This window comes from Nothobranchius furzeri, chromosome 11, assembly GCF_043380555.1.
Source record: "Nothobranchius furzeri strain GRZ-AD chromosome 11, NfurGRZ-RIMD1, whole genome shotgun sequence".
Lineage (NCBI taxonomy): Eukaryota > Metazoa > Chordata > Actinopteri > Cyprinodontiformes > Nothobranchiidae > Nothobranchius > Nothobranchius furzeri.
Genome location: NC_091751.1, coordinates 36,728,356 through 36,749,383, shown reverse-complemented (window position 1 = coordinate 36,749,383; position 21,028 = coordinate 36,728,356). Strand labels below are relative to the sequence as shown.

General features: G+C 40.5%; 2 protein-coding genes across 6 annotated transcripts in view; both read right to left on the bottom strand.

Annotated features, from left to right (window-relative positions):
• Positions 1-21,028, bottom strand: part of LOC107383414 (disco-interacting protein 2 homolog C) — a 219,517-nt gene that overhangs the window by 69,173 nt on the left and 129,316 nt on the right. For all 5 annotated transcript variants that reach the window (XM_054743530.2, XM_054743515.2, XM_015956008.3 and 2 more), the window contains exon 3: positions 6,849-6,956. In XM_054743530.2, coding sequence (XP_054599505.2) covers positions 6,849-6,956 — 108 coding nt within the window. The remainder of the gene's footprint in view (positions 1-6,848; positions 6,957-21,028) is intronic.
• LOC107383418 (tripartite motif-containing protein 16) lies at positions 16,054-18,757 on the bottom strand. Its single transcript, XM_054743567.2, has one exon. The coding sequence runs from the start codon at positions 18,532-18,534 to the stop codon at positions 16,276-16,278; it is 2,259 nt and encodes a 752-aa protein (XP_054599542.2). The 5' UTR covers positions 18,535-18,757; the 3' UTR covers positions 16,054-16,275.

Genomic DNA, 21,028 nt, shown 5'->3' with positions numbered 1-21,028 from the left:
AAGCACCTTGGGGGTTCCAAGACTCAAGAAGGCGCTATATCAAATACAGGCCATTTACAAACAGTAATATTCAAATAACTAATAATGCAAATAAGTATATAAAAACATATACAAACTCGTGGTAACATTTACAGTCATTACTAAAAACATATTTATGTATTTGATTACATCATTTTATATTTGTTCTCCAAAGCACAAGCAATTTTTGTATCGAACGTGAGAACATCCAGGTTTTTCCTGCTGTTTCTGACATCAGACAGGAAGTGTGCCAACACCCTGAGACCAGAGACCACAACCTGTTTACATTTAAAAATGTTAAAATTATCACCAACAAGCAAATCTGATTCAGTCAATTCAAAAGAAAGCATCAGCTAGTCTTTATGTCATGGTGTTTTCTTACACCGAGCACCATGTTGCCATTTACTCAGCTCCACTTTAGGAACACAAACATGTCCTAGATGACAGCAGCTCCCATGAGGCTTGGTGGTTTCCAACTGGATGAAGTTCTGGGAGCATCGACGAGGGTGTTTAGTTGTATGTGTGCAAGTGTCTGTAGGTGTATGTTAGGGTTGTCACGGTGTGAAAATTTAACCTCACGGTTATTGTGACCAAAATTATCACAGTTTTCGGTATTATCGCGGTATTTTTTTTAAACATGTTAAATTTTCAGGTACCTGAATAAACCCTGTATATCAGGAAAATATTGTCCTCAGTTTGTGTCTAAAATTTACCTACAATTTGTTATTTTGTAATTATGTTGTTTATTTGTTTACATTTTCCCCTTTAGTCTTTAAAATAGCAATGTTTGCCCATAACTTCTTATTTTTTGTCTGTTTGATGTCATCATTTAAAAAATATTAGATCAGATGATACTCAGTACTCAAGTAGCCTTCTAATCAGATACTTTTTTACCCTTACTTGAGTAATAAACCTTATATCAGGAAAATATTGTCCTCGGTTTGTGTTCTTCCAGTGAGCTTTGAAGATGTGGGAAAATGTCATCAGGCAGTAATCATTGTTAAATTCATAATTATTCTCGGAGAGAGACCAACTCTTATCTGCCCCTGGGAGCCCCGTAATGCATAGCGTCATTTCAATTTGGGGGTGTCCGCGACACGGTTTATATGCAGGTAGCGGCGCTGCGGCTGCTTTATATAGCGACTCGTTGCATTCTCCCTCAACCTAAATCCTCGGATCACGCATTTGAGCTAAAACGCTAACGTGCCTTGCGTTGACTGTAGAGTTGTGGGTGATGGTCACGCAGAAGTGTCATGAGATTTGAAGCGTTGCTGCCTTTCACAGACACTTTTTTCTGCACGTGCTGCAAACAGGATAGCCGTCGTCTATAAACTGTCCCTCGGCATTCTTCAAATATCCAAAAAATGCCCACACTTCCGACTTTGTCTTCTTTGAGGGATAATAAATGTCCTGCGTGCTGCCGTCTCCTCCTTTGGCCATTATTTCAGCTTTAGCTTCAAGAAAGTTTTGGTTGTAAACATCAAAGTGTGCATGTGCCGCTGGTGTTGTGCCAAAGTAGTTACCCCGTCAAAAATTGTTTCCCAATTCACGGGAGCGATACTATACAGGGAGTAAAGAATTATTAGGCAAATGAGTATTTTGTCCACATCATCCTCTTCATGCATGTTGTCTTACTCCAAGCTGTATAGGCTCGAAAGCCTGCTACCAATTAAGCATATTAGGTGATGTGCATCTCTGTAATGAGAAGGGGTGTGGTCTAATGACATCAAGACCCTTTATCAGGTGTGCATAATTATTAGGCAACTTCCTTTCCTTTGGCAAAATGGGTCAAAAGAAGGACTTGACAGGCTCAGAATGGTCAAAAATAGTGAGATATCTTGCAGAGGGATGCAGCAGTCTTAAAATTGCAAAGCTTCTGAAGCGATATCATCGAACAATCAAGCGTTTCATTCAAAATAGTCGACAGGGTCGCAAGAAGCGTGTGGACAAACCAAGGTGCAAAATAACTGCCCATGAACGGAGAAAAGTCAAGCATGCAGCTGCCAAGATGCCACTTGCCACCAGTTTGGCCATATTTCAGAGCTGCAACATCACTGGAGTGCCCAAAAGCACAAGGTGTGCAATACTCAGAGACATGGCCAAGGTAAGAGAGGATGAAAGACGACCACCACTGAACAAGACACACAAGCTGAAACGTCAAGACTGGGCCAAGAAATATCTCAAGACTGATTTTTCTAAGGTTTTATGGACTGATGAAATGAGAGTGAGTCTTGATGGGCCAGATGGATGGGCCCGTGGCTGGATTGGTAAAGGGCAGAGAGCTCCAGTCCCACTCAGACGCCAGCAAGGTGGAGGTGGAGTACTGGTTTGGGCTGGTATCATCAAAGATGAGCTTGTGGGGCCTTTTCGGGTTGAGGATGGAGTCAAGCTCAACTCCCAGTCCTACTGCCAGTTTCTGGAAGACACCTTCTTCAAGCAGTGGTACAGGAAGAAGTCTGCATCTTTCGAGAAAAACATGATTTTCATGCAGGACAATGCTCCATCACACGCGTCCAAGTCCTCCACAGCGTGGCTGGCAAGAAAGGGTATAAAAGAAGAAAAACTAATGACATGGCCTCCTTGTTCACCTGATCTGAACCCCATTGAGAACCTGTGGTCCATCATCAAATGTGAGATTTACAAGGAGGGAAAACAGTACACCTCTCTGAACAGTGTCTGGGAGGCTGTGGTTGCTGCTGCACGCAATGTTGATGGTGAACAGATCAAAACACTGACAGAATCCATGGATGACAGGCTTTTGAGTGTCCTTGCAAAGAAAGGTGGCTATATTGGTCACTGATTTGTTTTTGTATTGTTTTTGAATGTCAGAAATGTATATTTGGGAATGTGGAGATGTTATATTGGTTTCACTGGTAAAAACTAAATAATTGAAATGGGTATATATTTGTTTTTTGTTAAGTTGCCTAGTAATGATGCACAGTAAAAGTCACCTGCACACACAGATATCACCCCTAAAATAGCTAAAACTAAAAACAAAATAAAAACTACTTCCAAGAACATTCAGCTTTGATATTAATGAGTTTTTTGGGTTCACTGAGAACATGGTTGTTATTCAATAATAAAACTATTCCTCAAAAATACAACTTGCCTAATAATTCTGCACTCCCTGTAATACTGTAAAACCAGACGTGATCATGGAAACACGTCGCTCTCTGGTTAATTTACACTCGGTTTACACTTTGTTTTTTTTTGGCGTTGCTATCCCAAAATAGTTTATTTGCAAAATCAATCACAGTATAACCAATAACTACAGTAATGTTGCAGAGTGTTTCTTCACAGCAAAAGTTAAGGAGGGATACAGATTTTATCAGGCTGTGTGGCCTCGGCTGCCAAAATGTGTGCCCCCCCATCAATAATGCACATTGGCGTTGCTATCACAAAATAGTTTATTTGCAAAATAAGTCACAGAATAACTAATAACTACAGAAACTTTGGAGAACATTTTCTTTTTTTAGACTTCTTAATTTAACATTTAATGTTCTCCAAAGTTTCTGTAGTTATTAGTTATACTGTGACTTATTTTGCAAATAAACTATTTCGTGATAGCAACGTCAACAAAAACAAAGTGTAAACCGAGGGGAAACAATTTATGACGGGGGTAACTACTTTGGCACAACACCGGCAACTTCAGCAGATGATACGGTGGCTGGTAAAGGTCACCGTGCCTACACCGCAGCCACGGTAATCCACCGAGATAATATAGTTTTTTAAAAAACAAGACGGTTATTATTATTGTCAAGTTTTTTACCGGGGTTTACCGCTACACCGGTTACCGTGACAACCCTAGTGTGTGTGTGTGTGTATGTGATCATATAGAGGAAATGAGGTAATTTTAATCTCAAGTGAACTTTTACAGTCCTGTGGCTGAGTTTAACTGCAAATTGTAAAAGTGGGCGTCTGTTGTTAACAAGCTTCCTGTATTCATTCATTAATTGTTTAATCTTTATTTAACCAGGAGGGTCCCAATGAGATGAAAAACCTCATAAATCCCGCTGTATGACATCCATTCCCCACTTGGTGGATTAAAGGTGCATTATGTAGAAATGAAGTAAAAATGACATCCTGCGGTAAAATTTGGTTACTACAACCACTTTAAACAACTAGAGCTTTTTGCCAGTGGTCATCAAATTACAATAGTCGGTGCTGCAGTATCAGCTCGCAGGAGATGCCCCCACCACCACCACAACACACACACACACACATTACTGCTGGTAAACAGTTATTTCCCTCCTTCCTTTGTTTAGAAATGAGAAAAACTGACAATCCCCGCAGCCAGCTGGATGTGAAATAAGTTTCAGTATGACCTTCCTTCCTAAATGACTGAAACATTAGACACTTTTGGGATTTTCTCACTGTAGAATTTTCTATATTCGTACATACTGCACCTTTAAAAAAATTTCCCCGTCAAATGAAATTACACTCCAAAGTCACTAAAAATGTCTGATTTCCCACATGAGCAAGAGTTCAAACGTCTAAAATAACCTCCTCCTGGATACATTTAGTCAAAATCTCCACTAATCCTCAACAATCAGCAGGGAAAACACAGAAACACTTATTTTGTTGAATGTGTGGTCAATTTAGAAAAAAAAAACAGACATTTTTTTCTCCAGGTCAAAGCCACAAACAGCTGATTTGCTCAAACCTGATCTGAAAAACTGTAGAAATACATAAAATAATCTGAATGTCCAGTACCGGTAAATGTCAACACAGATTTAAAGCTGGTGGTCAATCAGTGAATTCCTTTTTAAGTATTTATCTACAAAAGAATAAATAATTTATGTATGGAAAGACAAGAATAACAAGAAAGGGCTGCAGAGCTGAGTGAGACTGATACATGGACCACATAGTCATTGATTATTTAAGCTTTATGCCACAGAAAGGTGTTTTAATCACTCAGATCAGATCAGTTCAACAACATTCATTTGCTGCTGTGAGTTTTCTGGCTGGAGCCTGAAGGGTCTGTAAAAGTTACTGAGAGTAACTCATGAGTAAACAACCACCTTTACAAACCCTAGGTCTTGTGGGGAAAAGGAAATAAGTCAGTTTTGAGGGTCTGTTACAAACAATAAATCAGCTGCAGAGAAAATAGCACAGAACTAGGAGGGTCTGGTGCTGAAATCACCCTGTTGTGGCACAGATGCTCCAGCGTCACCAACAGAAAAAATCCAGCACTCAAAGTTTACAGGCCGGACTAAACGAGTCTCATGAGGTTTAGATTTGTTCTCGGGACCTAACATTTAGTAGGTCTTAAAGGGATTCTGAAGTACTTTTACTGTAGGGCTGGGGGTAAACGATTATTTTTAAAACAATTATTCTGACGATTATTTTATCGAATAGTCGACTATTCTAATGACTATTTAGAAAATTTATCTAATGATTATTTTTCTATTGCACAATTAACAAAAACCAGAAAATCTCAAATAAATTCCTCAAAAAAATTGATAAATTGTTACTGTAAGAGAATAAACACTACAGGCCTTCCATTTTGTATAACACTGCTTTTATTGTGTTGGTTGGTTATGTTCTGGTGACGTGTAGAACTTGGGAGTGCAGGCTGCTGCCTGAGAGGTGGTAGAAGGTGGAGTGTCTCCATGCTGCTTTGTTTAGGTCACTTATGTGCGTGAGGCGAGTGGTGTTACGACTCGTCCTGGGGAGTTTGGCTCGTGTGCAAAAAGGAAGGGACAATAACACGGGATTTAAAAGTTAAAATGATGATCAGGTTTATTTACAACTACAAAAAATCATAAATCTTTCCATCCACAGGTTGGGAATAATAAAACTAATTCTGCCTGTGGGGAATTAAAACAAAGTACAAATAAGTAGGGATGTCCCACTGGGCAAAGATTACTGGGTTCTGGACCAAAATAAGGATCTCCAAAGGTCCAAACTCTAAACTGGGCGGTTAAACCAAACTCAAGGTGATATTTTCAACTAAACCGAAAACCCACAACACTCTAAATGTAATAAAAGGGAGATCTGCACCACAAAAAAGATGAACTCTAAACCAAAACGTAACAGCTTATCCAAACGCAAGAAGCTGTTAGCGAAGACGCTAACAGTAGCTTTACCAACATTAAGTTCAAGTTACCAAGTTTAAATAAAACAAAAACACCCAGCAGCAAACAGACCAGCACGGAGGAGAGACTGCTACCACCAAAACAGCTCTCCTAATGTCTGAAAGAAGCTCCTTTATGAAGGGAGAAACGCTCCCGGTGATGTTCTACATCTGCGGTAGAGACGAAGCAGCGCATCTGATCCCGGAAGTTGTTGTCCGTTGCCGGGAGACGAAGGCGGGCAACACAGGAAAATAATCTAGTAGTGGACGGACATTGCTCCGGGTCTTCGGTATTTGGCGGAGATGTTAGTGAAGGTGGAGAAGAGGGCGAACTAGAGGAAAACAGGCAGATTCCTCCTCTATTTACAAACTCCTGGGGATGCAACAAGTGGGCGCGGTGCGTCGACTACCGGATCTGACGTCGACAAATTTTTAGAATCGAGCCGTTGACGTCGTCGAGGCTTCGCTACAGCCCTACTTTACTGTTATATGATTCCAAGCACTGGGCAGCTTGTGGAAAAGCCTCTGAAGAAATTTGTTAATAAAGTTAAAAAAGTTATAGATAAACCCTGAAATATCAAAAACATAACTTCTTATTTTTACATGAATACACAATCTTCATGTTTTGGGTTGATGCAGGTAAAATTTGCACCAATCTTATCATTAGGAGAAGTAAAGGAGAGAATAATTAGACATAGTTTACATTTAAACAGACATTGCTTTATAGCTGTCAGTCCTACAGGTGAGGTGTTACCTGATCTGTAACGTTCATCTCTGGAGCCAGACGAGCGTCGGCGATTATAACGGGACGAGGAGGAGGGGGTGACTGGTGTTCTCCTCTCCTGACTGTTTGGATCCATTCCTGGAAAAAGAGATTAAATATCATATCTGATGATGTAACAAATGAGTGAAGAATAAAACAATGGTATTAACACTAGCTCACTAAATGATGGTTATAGTAAATTATCTCCAGATTTTATCTCGCCCAGTTAGTACTCTAAGCATGTTTTGTGAATGACTCTCAGCGACTAACACATTAAGGCCTGTCGATGAGGTAGTCAGATGTTCATCCACTCCTGCACCCCTCATCTTCTGCTGTTGTAGACACGGTTGGATGGTGTTGAAGGCACTTGAGAAAAAGTGCTGTTTTGCATCTCAAGGTGAGACAGAGCCCAGTGCTGCAGGTAGATGAGGGAGTCCTCCATTCCCATGTTTGGTTTATATAATAATTTTCCAAGTACAGTTTAAGTTATTGACTTTTGTCTTTAAAGCACTCAACAACCTGGCACCTCCCTATCTCTCTTAACTGCTCACTCCCTATGTGCCCATGCACACGTTGAGGTCGGCTGACCTCCTGCTGCTTTGCACGCCCCCGATGCGATACTAATCACGGGGTGAACGAGCATTTGTACATGCTGCCCCAAAGCTGTGGAACTCATTACCCATTATAGTCCAACAGGCTCCATCATTGGCATTTTTTAAATCTCGTTTAAAGACCCACTTCTACGACGTGGCTTTTAGATAGTGACTCGTTTTAGTGTTTTATTGTGTTATTGTTTTAATGTGTTCTTGGTATTCCACATGATTTATCTGCTTTTGATCGGTGTTTTGCTTTGATTGGTCGTGTTTTGGTCCAGCCTGTGCAGCACTTTGGGCAGCTCCCATGCTGCGCTTTAAATGTGCTATATAAATAAATAATGGTATGGCATATACAAATTGCAGTGGGTCTATGTCCGGGCTCACCACTGAAAGTGAATGGGTGAGGATGAGCAGCGTTAACTGGCTGCAGCTCATGCTGCACCATCTTTAAAGGAGGATACCTTTAAGTACCTGGATATTCACCTCAACAGCAAACTGAACTGGTCCAACAACACAGATACTCTGTATAAGAAGGTCCAAAGCCACATCCACCTCCTGAGGAGAATTAAGTCCTTCCCATCTGCTAAAATCTTTTCATCACTCTGTTGTTGACTCTGCTCTCCACCCTGCTGTGGTCTGTTGGGGTGAAGGCAGCTCTGACCAAGACAGGAAGAGACTGAACAAGCTAGTTCACAAAGCTAGCTCGGTTCTGAGCTGCCCAGTGGATTCAGTTGAGGAGACGTGAGAAAGGAGGATGCTGGGGAAGATGACCTCCATCTTAAAAAAAACCTCCCACCCACTGCGTTCCACTGTGGAGACCATGGACAGCTCCTTCAGAGACAGACTGAGACATCCCAGATGTAAAACAGAATGCTACTGTATGTTTCTTCTCTTCTGCAGTAAGAGTGTATAATGCCTCAATTTAAGTTGTACTGGCATTATCCTGTTACACAATAACATCAATGCAATTCTCAGAATGTGTTCAATACTTGTGCAATACCAGATTCACATAGTATGTTTGTGTCCCTTACAGTATGCTGCATAGTTCTACAACCCAAGGCTTTCATTTTAAACTCGTGATTTTTAGTGGTTGTTGGCTACAGCAATAGCTCACTGCCTTTGTGCACATACACGTACCTTTGTTATTATTTTGTTCAAATTATTCTCTTAAGTGTTTCTGCTGATGTAACATGTGAATTTTCACACTTTGTGATCAATAAAGTATATTCTATTCTATTCTATTCTAAATCGTGAGCTTAATATTTGTGACACTGACTCAAAGTCAAATCTGTGTCCCGATAGGTTATGCTGTTTTTAATTGGCTTCTACAATCAAAACAACTATATGAAGATATGGGTTACACGGTGGAGCGAAGTTTGCAGGTTCAAATCCCAGTTGGATGGAGTCAGCATGTTCTCCCCAGAATTTGTGGGTTTTCTCTGGGGACTTCAGTTTCCTCTCAAAGACCAAATACATTGGTTGTTTGTCTCTGTGAGTGAGTGAGTGAGTGAGTGAGTGAGTGAGTGAGTTTTTTGCATTACGGGGCTCCCAGGGACAAACAAAATGAAAACAAAAAAAAATACATGCCAATACACTAAATTATGATAAATATTAATCAACATTTTTGTTGACAAATGAAAGATGACAATGAAAATGGACTAAAACGAAAATCCAATTAAAAAACAAAAAAGACTGGAGACCAGAAAAAAGAAACAAACACCTAATTGAACAGGCGGGACTAGACAAGAAAAGAACAGCCGCTGTTTGAAAAAGCTACCGGTAACCAGACATCATTTATTGATGTTTATGCTGGTTTATGTCTAAAAGGAGAAAACGTCCGCGGCTGAGAGGAAACTAATTAAATATGAATTTAATTATCTGAACAGTATTAGCTTGGCGAGTACACATCCGGGATTCCCCCAGGTTTTAAAAGTGTTACGATGTGGCAGTGAACGAATACAGGCAAAGTCAGGAGTAGTTAACTGCTGCTAGAGCTCAGCTGTTGCCGAACCAAACTCATGAAGCCTCTGGTTGTTTAATCGTTTTCCTTTTCATGCCGTTGCTATGGCCAATATGATCAGCGTTCAGTGTTCTAGCGGAGTTCCTTTGAGGAAAAACGCTCAGGCAGTCCACCTTAGTAAATCAGTGCAGGTAAAACTAATGAATACATCTGGAAACAAATCTCACCTTTAGCTTACCTCCTCGCAATATTAGAGTAACACTTTATAATGTTTTGATGGTACTGTCATTTCTTGTCATGCTTACAAATATTACTGCACATTATACAGATTTTTTTTAAATTTTATTAATACTAAGAGGCACAATTTGCAATTATCAAACGACTGTCATTTGGTATTTTCCATTGTTTACTGTTATTAAAACAGTTGTAAATGTAGAGTTTCCTTGATCCAAAGTGTAAAATGTGAATTTTTCATATTTATTTACTTCTTGAAAATTATTGCATCAGAAGATGTATAGTGTATTTTAGTTGACTAAAATAAGAGTAAAATTAAAACAATTAAGATGACTAAATCAGAAGACTAAAATTAAATAAAAAATTCTTGTCACAATTAATACTGCGCGCACACACACACACACACACACACACACACACACACACACACACACACACACACACACACACACACACACACACACACACACACACACACACACACACACACACACACAGACTAAAATCCCATCTGCTATCTCACAATAACAAGGTTTTGATTTTATTGAGTGAGACATTAGCAATGATTCATTACTGAAACCAAAGAAGCAGCACAACACAAAAACTTTTTTAGACCAACCAGAAACCTTGCAGGAATGCAAAGCATCCAGGAAATCTCACAGCTGGAAACTCAGTTTGTTTTGGTAATGACTGCTAAGTAATTCCTAAAATAGAAGATACATAAAAGTCCTGCAGGTGGTTTTTTCTGAATCTAAAATCAGATAAGCTACAAGTCTACTTTATAAGTTAAGATCTGAGGTGAGATACAGAAGAGACACATAAACAATTAAACACACACACACACACACACACACACACACACACACACACACCAATCAATAGCTGATGATAATAACCACACTGTTACTGACAGCTACAACTCCTCTACAGCTGCTGATTTATGACCTTCTATCTATACTTCACACATTTAACCTCATCTGTCTTCATTTGAAGCTCTCAGCGTGCCGTTGGTGCTCAGGAAACAAGCTAAAAGTTGATTATCCAACCGTTTAATGACTACCAGGCAGCAGAGGAATAAATGACAAGTCTGGGAAACACCTCGCCTTCAGGTTTCCTCTGGGGAGTCTGGGGAGATGGATGGATTTCCCCTTCCCTCTGCATATCTGCTCTTCTCCTAACTCAACAGACTCCTTGTTTAGCTCATCGTAACACTTGATCTTACGTATGATATTTTTTATGTGACTTCAAGTAAAATCCACATCATATCTGAAGATTTGAGAGTTAAGTAGAGCCCAGAATTATTGGTTTAATGAAGAAATGAAGATTTGAATGTCCTTAATTTGAAAATCCGTAAAATGCCTTTAAGAATGTTATGAACCGAAGATACCAGATGATTACCAGGAAAAGAAAATGCCATCATACAGTCAGGTCCATAAATATTGGGACATCGACACAATGCTAACATTTTTGACTCTATACACCACCACAATGGAATCAAATGAAACGAACAAGATGTGCTTTAACTGCAGACTGTCAGCTTTTATTTGAGGGTATTACATCCAAATCAGGAGAACAGTGTAGGAATTACAACAGTTTGCATATGTGCCTCCCACTTGTTAAGGGACCAAAAGTAATGGTACAATTGGCTTCTCAGCTGTTCCATGGCCAGGTGTGTGTTATTCCCTCATTATCCCAATTACAATGAGCAGATGTGCTATTTGCATTTGGAATCGGTTGCTGTCAACCGTCAAGATGAGATCCAAAGAGCTGCCACTATCAGTGAAGCAAGCCATCATCAGGCTTAAAAAACAAAAGAAACCTATCAGAGAGACAGCAAAAAAATTAGGCGTGGCCAAAACAACAGTTTGGAACATTCTCAAAAAGAAGGAACGCACCGGTGAGCTCAGCAACACCAAATGACCCGGAAGACCACGGAAAACAACTGTGGTAGATGACCGAAGAATCCTTTCCCTGGTGAAGAAAACACCCTTCACAACAGTTGGCCACATCAAGAACACTCTCCAGGAGGTAGGTGTATCTGTGTCAAAGTCAACAATCAAGAGAAGACTCTACCAGTGTGAATACAGAGGGTTCACCAGAAGATGTAAACCATTGGTGAGCCCCAAAAACAGGAAGGCCAGATTATAGTTTGCCAAACAACATCTAAACAAAGCTTTCACCGTTCTGTAACAACATCCTATGGACAGATGAGACCAAGATCAACTTGTACCAGAGTGATGGGAAGAGAAGAGTATGGAGACGGAAAGGAACTGCTCATGATCCTAAGCATACCACCTCATCAGTGAAGCATGGTGCTGGAAGTGTAATGGCGTGGGCATGTATGGCTGCCAGTGGAACTGGTTCTCTTGTATTTATTGATGATGTGACTGCTGACAAAAGCAGCACGATGAATTCTGAAGTGTTTTGGGCAATATTATCTGCTCATATTCAGCCAAATGCCTCCGAACTCATTGGACGGCGCTTCACAGAGCAGATGAACAATGACCCAAAACATACTGCAAAAGCAACCAAAGAGTTTTTGAAGGGAAAGAAGAGGACTGTTTTGCAATGGCCAAGTCAATCACCTGACCTGAATCCGATTGAGCATGTATTTCACTTGCTGAAGACAAAAATGAAGGGAAAATGCCCCGGGAACAAGCAGGAACTGAAGACTGGTGCAATAGAGGCCTGGCAGAGCATCACCAGGGATGAAACCCAACGTCTGGTGATGTTTATGTGTTCCAGACTTCAGGTTGTAATTGACTGCAAAGAATTTGCAACCAACTATTGAAATGTATAAGTTTGATCTTTCCACAAAAATAAACAATAATGAACAAGAGTCTGCTTCTAGACCTGCAGAAAGAGAAAGAGCAGAAAAAATTGGGACACACAACAATACATCAGGAGCAAGCTATCACTGCGTCAACCTGATGATGAAATATAAAATCAACATTGTTTAACTGAACAATCACACGATAATAAATCACAGTGCATTTAGTGGCAACGACAGCCTTAAGACCTGTGTTTAACGTGCCCAAGTCTATACTTTTGAGAGCGCCATGTGAGCACCTGTGTGTGTACACGCGCTTGTTTATGTAAGGTTTCTCTATAGGAGCGTCCAATAGAGAGTGTGAGGGACCACAGATCCGCCCCCCAAAGATGTGTAGGAGACGGGGGGAGCTCCAAGTCCCAGAGATCCAGGCGCTGCCCCAGAACACAGGAACCCCAAGGAGACTGCAACCAGAAAGGCCCCCGCCCCCCTCGAGAGGCACAGAGGATCGCCCCGGGGGGCCACAACCAGCAGCCGGCAGAGTCTCGGGAGATATCGTCGGCAAGCCCACAGGCCCGCCCGCAGCCTCCCACCCCCTAGCCGGCCGAGCCCGGGACCCAGCGACCCGGGACCCAGGGGCGACCACCCCCGTCGGGGACCCAGCAGAGTCCAGGGACCCAGACCCCACCAGGCAGCCACCGGGATTGATCAGGCAGACGCCAAAGATCTTAAACCTCCTGACACTCAGACACTCAGGCAGACCAAGGCACCACACTCCACACCAGGTGTGGCAGGGGGAGGGGAGACGAAGATCTATATCATCAAAAGAAGTCCCAGGAGAGGGGAGGAGTCAAAGGCCCCACCTGACATATACAGTCATACACAAACACAGTCACACACTCCCTCCCTCGTGCTCACACATGCACATACAACCAAAGACTTACAAAAATGCATGCCAGACACCCACTCATGCTCTCCATACACACCCTATTCACTCTGGTCCCGGTACTGCTGCACATGGGGTACAACCATCACCGGTTACCAGAGTTCGACCCTTTCTGCTGGGGTGCTGATGAGCAGGCTCCCCCGCCCAACGCTGAGCACAGCAACCCACCACCCCAGACCCCAACCAGACGGCCAGATCTCCCTCCTAGCCTCCAGCCCCAGGAAACCAAGCAACAACAGGGGTGTGCTAAGACCCCTAGTCTCCCTCCGCCTGCTCCATTATAGTGTTGTGCAATCATGAGGTGTATTCCAGAAGGGCTGGCTGTTGTAATTCCTACACCGTTCACCTGATCTGGATGTAAATACTCTCAAATAAAAGCTGACAGTCAGCAGTTAAAGCACATCCTGTTCGTTTCATTTGATATCCATTGTGGTGGTGTATAGAGCTAAAAAGGTTAGCACTGTGTCGATGTCCCAATATTTATGGACCTGACTGTATAATATAATTTTTAAGTTGCACAATCATTATAGACACTCTATTTATGTTATATATTTTTTAAAACACTCAAGAATTTTTATAGTTTCATGTTAATCTGTCCTCAACAACCTAAGACCCCCCCCCCACCCGGACACTGTCTGGGTTTGGTCTAATTTATGATCTCAAATTTTTGCACACCAGACATGAAGGTTTGTTTTACTATTTTTAGCAAACATGACTAAAGACTTAGGGCAGGTCACTGCATTAGATCATTAGTCCACGTGACTCTTTTACAGGTGAATTTCCTAAACAAATTTTTATCATACTTATGAAGGCAAATGCCAGGAAACACAAGGAAGTAAAAGACGTAAAAGGATGAACAGACACGGTAAAGAAGATCCATTATGAAAGGTTCTGTGATTTTATTGCAACTATTAATATTTTTGTTATCAAAGGGACAAATGTTTCATATGAACTAAAATAAACATTTTGTTATATATATGTATTAAACTAATCCACTTAAGAGTATAAAGTTGTAACGTAAAAAATATAATAAGGTAGTCGATACTGAAAGATTTTATTTTAGCTTTTTTTTCTCAGCTAACACGAAAAACGGCCTCTGTGGTTGTGAGGCTGTGGTTGAAGCTGCATAATTCAAGGTTAGTCGTTGTTCTCAGATCAAAGACAAAAAGAAAAGCTAAAGGCCTGAATAATTGATCACAAAAGTTTACACTAAACAACAGGCTTGTAGTTAACAAGAGAAGATCTGTGTGTTTATGAGTGTAATGTTTTAAAAGGCTGAAATGTGTCAGCAAGTGGTTGATCTCATCTGGATGTTACGCGAAGACAAAAAAACCCAAGAACCCACATGATTTATGAGACAAGTGATGACAACAGCATGGAATGACAAGCAGCTCATTAAACAGGTGATGGCATTTAGTGGTGGAAAAAGCCGACAGCCGACACCGATCACTAATAACATCAGTTATACGTTAGAATAAAACCTTTAGAAAACACTATTCCTAAACAGGAGCTTCAAAAAATCCTTAAAAATATAAAAACAGCTTGTGTTTAAACACTTGGAACGTTTAGAGTGTTGTGTTTTTGTTTCTTTGTGTTGCGGTTTTACATCTACATTAGCTGCAGCTGTCAGAAACACCAACATAAAGCTGCGGTGGTTCAATCCTCTGATGTGTCTTTCTACCTCGGCTTATTAGATTGTGGCTTCAGCTCATCACAGCTAACAAAGAAGACCTCCAAAATCCAAACTCACTAAAAAATTCTCATTATTTAGAAAATAAATCTAGAATGATATGCTGAGTGTCTACACTGCTAAGTAAAGTATACTACATGATGAGCTTCAGTAACCTGGATATTTCTCATACCATTAAGTTTGTTTTCTTTGCTCTTTTTGCCTTTTAGGTACGAGTAATGATTCATAGTTTAACAGGTTGAACAGGTTTGAGCTGCAGTGGAAGAGTTTATAAAACAACATTTATGCAACAGGAGCCACTTGTTTTCTACGATCAAATAAACACAAAATGATTCCATCAGACAGAATAAAGTACTTTAACATTTTCCACAGAAATTACAGCTTATTTATTTATGTTTACACAGATAAAAGCAGTTATTTTTTTACATTTACGTCAGTATTTCATAAAAATGTTAAATATATACACCATCATGTTATTTGTTCCTGTTACATATCTAGACCTGCATTAATTTTATGCACAGCAGTAAACTACAAATCAGTGTAATTAAACAGTTTAATTTTTCAGGAAGAAAACAAATTTTCTTCATTTACTTTTATTACGAATAAAATGAATGAAAAAATAAGAACAAACAGTATTGCACATATCTACACTTCAAATGCAAAAACAAACCTCTGCCAGGTAATTTTCCTGAATTAAGTAAAACCATGACACACGGTTTTTAATTAAAACTGTGTTTTAATTTCATGCTAAAAAGAAAGGTTATAAAGTTTAAAAAGACTTCAAAATAAAACACTGCAACTACCACTAAAAATAATAATGATATTTACAATAATAATGATGCTAATAAGTCTAACACGAAACAAATTTTTACCACCAACAATACATTTATTACAGGTGATTTCAGTAGTCTTTGGTTTAAAAAAAGTTACATCAGCAATAAAGAAATTGTCTACACTTGTTTTATAGAGAATTTAAACATGCAGAAAGAAATGTGAAAATTTGAAATATGAAATTTCTACTGATGAATTTGAAGAGATAAAATATTAGGTTGAACAGAGTTCTCTCTAACAAGGTTCTCTAAAAAAATCTGCAATGTTCACAAAGTGTAGATGTTTAGACCTTTATCAGTATTTACATAAAAATATTTCAGTTACATATTTGCATTTTCAATCACCTGTTTAAGGTTTTTATTTTTCTGAACAATCAAAGAGAAACAGCAGCCTAACTGAACTTGCACACTTTGGCTGATGCTCCATCAGAGAGCCAGAATCCAACATGGAGCGGCTGAGTGAATTTAGCCTTGACTTCATGGAGAAGAGTCATGGTTTCAGAGACACTGTAGAAGGACAGAAGACCTTCTTTGTAATCCAGGTAAACTCCTACTCTGCTGGACCATGTGCCTGGGATGCGAGTTTTGATCTTGTTATGTCTAAATTCAAAACTGTTTTCGAAACAATCTAAGGCCCAGGACTTGTCATTTTGCCCAAATGTGCATTCATTGAAGGTTCCAGTTCTGCTGATGTCCTTGTAAGCGAGTGCCACCATAACTCCTCTTCCACTTCCCTCCACTTCCAGGTAACATCGGTCGGTCAGATTCTGCTTACTCAGGACTTGCCAGGAATATGCAAACCTTTCTGGGTGGTTAGAATACGGCAGTTCATCCGTCATGTAGTGTACTTCTCTGTTCTCCATTGTTATTAGCAGATGCGGGTTGGCAGTGTTTGGATCTAACGTGATCTGTTTAGCAACACGTAAGAAGTCAGATCTATTCAGTATAAGTTTGTCTCTGGTCGACACTCTGTCCAGTAGAATTTCAGGTGTGAGTCGCATAAAATCAGCATTGTTCAGACTACACCGAGACAAACTTCTAATTATTTGATTGGTCCCCATCAAATCCACTTTTTTTTTTATGTCACCTTGGCTTTCAAAGACGTCAGCTTTGGCCCGTGACATTTTATGTTTGGTAAAGCGGAGCGAAGCACTGGTTGAGGAAGAGTCCTGTCTGAGAGCTTTTTCAGGAGGCTTTGAAAAGTTTGATTTGGGGATGGTTTTGATCGGTAGGAAGTCATGGCCATTACTCTCAGGGTAAGGCTTGGCTAGTAAAAAGTTCTTTTTGCTAACTTTGGGGGTGCCTCTGGATGGAAAAGGGTTAGAATCGACATGATCCCCATTGAACTGAATGAAATTCTCTTTGTTCTGTGAGAGTTCAGATCTAGGAGACGTGGGGCTTGTTCTGTTTTGGAGGATTCTGCCTTTTACAAACTCAGCTGTGGTCTGGACAGGAGAGGCAACAGCCTCTGGCTCGGCTTGAGGAACTGGTGGGACACCATTGGTCCCGGATATTGCAAACAGAATCTTAGATACTTCTTCATTAAGGACCGCCTCCAGCCTATTTCTGGCTTCCGACACAACCACTGAAACTCTGTCAAAGTTACGTTGACGGCGAAGCTTGTAAATTGGTTGGTATTTATAATCATCCAGATGAGCCAATGAGTGATAATGCAATAGAAAGTGAGTGTGGTTCTCTGTACGGGAAAGCTTGTCCAGCTCGGTATCTTTTCTAGTCAACTTGGCAATCTCATCCTCCAGCTTATCCCGAACATTTTTATACCGACCCACATCGGCGTTCTGCCTTGACAGGATGCCTTCTTTTACATGCGAGAGCTTTTTCTCAATCATATAAATGAGCTCTGTGAAAGCCTTCTCGGTGGTGATCAGTGCACTGTCAGCTGACTGACAAATCTCGTCCTCTTCCTGTTTAAAAGCCATCACATCTTTATCTTTCTCCTGGATTCTCAGCTGGATGTTTTGCCGAGCCACCTGAAGCTCTCTGTCCTTCTCGGCTCTTTCTGCTTCTGTGGAGACTTTTTTATGGCCTCTGTGTCCATCCTCTGAGCAGACATTACAGATGCAGCACTGATCAGTCTGGCAGAACAGCTTCATGACTTCGTGATGTTGAAAGCAGATACTCTCCACAAGATTTGCTGTTGCTTCCACCAACCTGTGTTTCCTGAGGGCGGGCACGTCCTTATGATGCTGAAGGTGTTCCTCACAATACGAAGCCAAACATTGCAGACAGGATTTTACAGCTTTGAGTTTTTTCTCAGTGCAGAAATCACAGGCTACATCTTCACTTCCAGGATAGCATGAAGGTGTCTCTGAAGTCTGCCTCGGTTTCCTCATCTGCTCCACAATATGTGCTATCATGTCATTTTTGACCAGTTGAGGCCTTTGCATAGAGTTCTCCCTGCACCGAGGGCAGCTGTAGATCCCAACTGCTTGCTCATTATCCAGGTGCTTCTTGATGCAGCTCATGCAAAAGCAGTGTCCGCAAGGTACAGTCACCGGATTATTAAACAAATCAGAGCACAACGAGCAGCAGAATCTCTCCCGTTCGAGGTGAATCCCTTCAGCCATGTTGTCTGGAGCAGTGACCTGATAGCTGAGTGATGAGAAATGACTGAAGACGCTTGGTTTCATCTGAAAATATAAGGCAAGAGTGGGAGGGCTTTACAAGTTTTGCTTCATTCCAGAATGAGGAACAGCTCTGAACAGGAAGGCTCTTCTTAGTTCTTGTAAAGTCTAATTTTATCCTTTCCGGACTTTAGGGAGAAACCCCAAGAACATGAACATTTTGACAAGTCACTGGTGTATGATGGGAATTTTTTTCAAAGCTAGTAAGAAGATATAAGAATGTTTTCCCATTGTTTCTAATTGACTAACGGTGTGCCACTCCAGTTATGTAGATCAAGTTTTTTTATATAAAATAAGACACACAAGTCCTTTATTGGGACTAAATAAAGGATGTAAAAAGATCTTGAGTACACCTACAGAGAACAATGCAACTTTATTATCTTGTTTACAGGATTATGGAACCGAAGCAGGTAAGAGGTGATGGAGATTGTTGGGATTCTTCCTTTGACTCGGTCTAGCAGGATAGTTAAAATGCCTTTTTAGTTGCCTCTTGGCTTATCTATGTTTGCGTCATCACAGAAAGAATTAGGGGGTGAACTAGTTATTTGTGATGGACAGGGAGGGTGGCTTCAAACAAGTGGTAACATTCCACTTGTAGTTTAGACTTTATTTTATTTATCTTGGTGTGTTTTTCTGTTGAAACTTCAGCTCCTTCAGTCAAACACTTTTTCGACGTGTCCTCGAGTCGTTTAATTGTCTTCTTATCACTACTTAAGTGACTCGCTTAACCCTCCCACTGTCCTAATGGGTGTGACCCCATGAGGAAAGTTGACCATTGAGCAGGGTATATAGTTTATCCCTTGGGTCCACGTGGCAGGGGTGAGGAGTGAGCACCACCTCACCCCTGCCACGTGGACCTCAAGGGATAAACCATCAATCCTGCTCAATGGTCAACTTTCCTCGCGTGGGTCACACCCATTAGGACAGTGGGAGGGTTAATACTGCCACATATTTAGGAAGTTAATGAAATAGAAATATGAGTGACAAGGATACACTTAATTACTATTAGCATGTTTCTTTATTAATGCACTTGCTGAATGAGTAAGGCTTTTAGCAGATAAAGGAAATAACACAAATACAGAAAAGAAAACACTTTTGAAATAACTTAAAAGGACAATGTGGATGTGTGTTGCTATTATTCTTACTTTAATTCACTGCTGAAGTATCAGACCAAGGTTCTGTATCAGCAGATACTTAAAATATTCTCAAAACATTGTGTGCAGAATGACAGCCAGTAGGTTCTAGTTTGGTTTCATCTGACCAGGGATGCAGCTGCCTATTTTTGGAGGGGTATGCAGACTAATAGGCGCCCCCTCCGCAAACCCCCGAATCCCCCCTCCCCCACACACACACCACCTTCCTGAGCCTTATCTTTTTAACTGTCATTTTTAATGGTATTTGAAATATCTTCCAGTACTTATTCCACCACAAAGGGTGCACCAGCACCAAAGAGCAGACATGAAAAAGATCAGAGGTGAAAAAATGCTAAGTATTAAACTACTGTAGGGGGGTCTGGGGGCATGTCCCCCTGGAAGAATATTTTAGACAGTTTATATATAAAAGCATCAGTTTGGTGCATTTTGAGGAAAAAAAATTGAGATGCAGGCTGGTAAGCATAATAAAGTATCTATACATGTTCATAGAATTAGAATATGATATTTGATTGATTGTATATCCTGTCCTGTCTTTAATCTGTTTTGAACATTGACTACAGTGAAATGCACTGACACATCCATGCTGCTCAGTACCAGAACTGCACAGATGTCACTAGTTACTAAAAGAACTAATCAGCTGGCAGAGCTGCTGATAAACATGTGAGTGTACAGAACTCGTAAAACTACGCGACACAATTTAAGGAACAAAGTAGAATACAGCTGCTGTTATTTATTTGTTGTTGGTGTTTATAGAAACTAAATCTATATGCAGGGCTTCAGGGCCAGGGCAGAGTTTTATACCTCAGCCCCACTTTAGATCCAGACCTATTAATAATAATATCATGTGTTCTTTACACCAATCAGAATTTTCTGTTATGTTCACAGAAATTCAAACCTTAGAAATGAAATAAAATCAATATTAAAAATAAAACTGATTAATATTCCTTTTTCATTAAAATATCAGTTATCTGTGAACACTTTTATATTTGATGTTGTCCAGCTTAAGCAGGCATCTGCATATTTCTAACAGAGCTGAGCTGTGGGAGAAAATATTCTGGCTTATTTTATCTAGTGCATGTATCAACTTACTATGATTATAAAATGATAAATTACAGCTCACTACAATCATCTGGTCCTAGAAAGTGTTTCTAGTGGAACTAAGGTGTGTTGGCTGCAGCTCACCTGTTCCTTCCACACTGACAGGAGAAATCCTCTCATCAGCAGCAGGTGATCAGAGAAGTGACTGAACACCGGCCGAAAAAAAAATCTCAAACACGCCTAAAAACACCGTCGGTCTGATCCATCGGTCGGTCAGATTCTGCTTACTCAGGACTTGCCAGGAATAT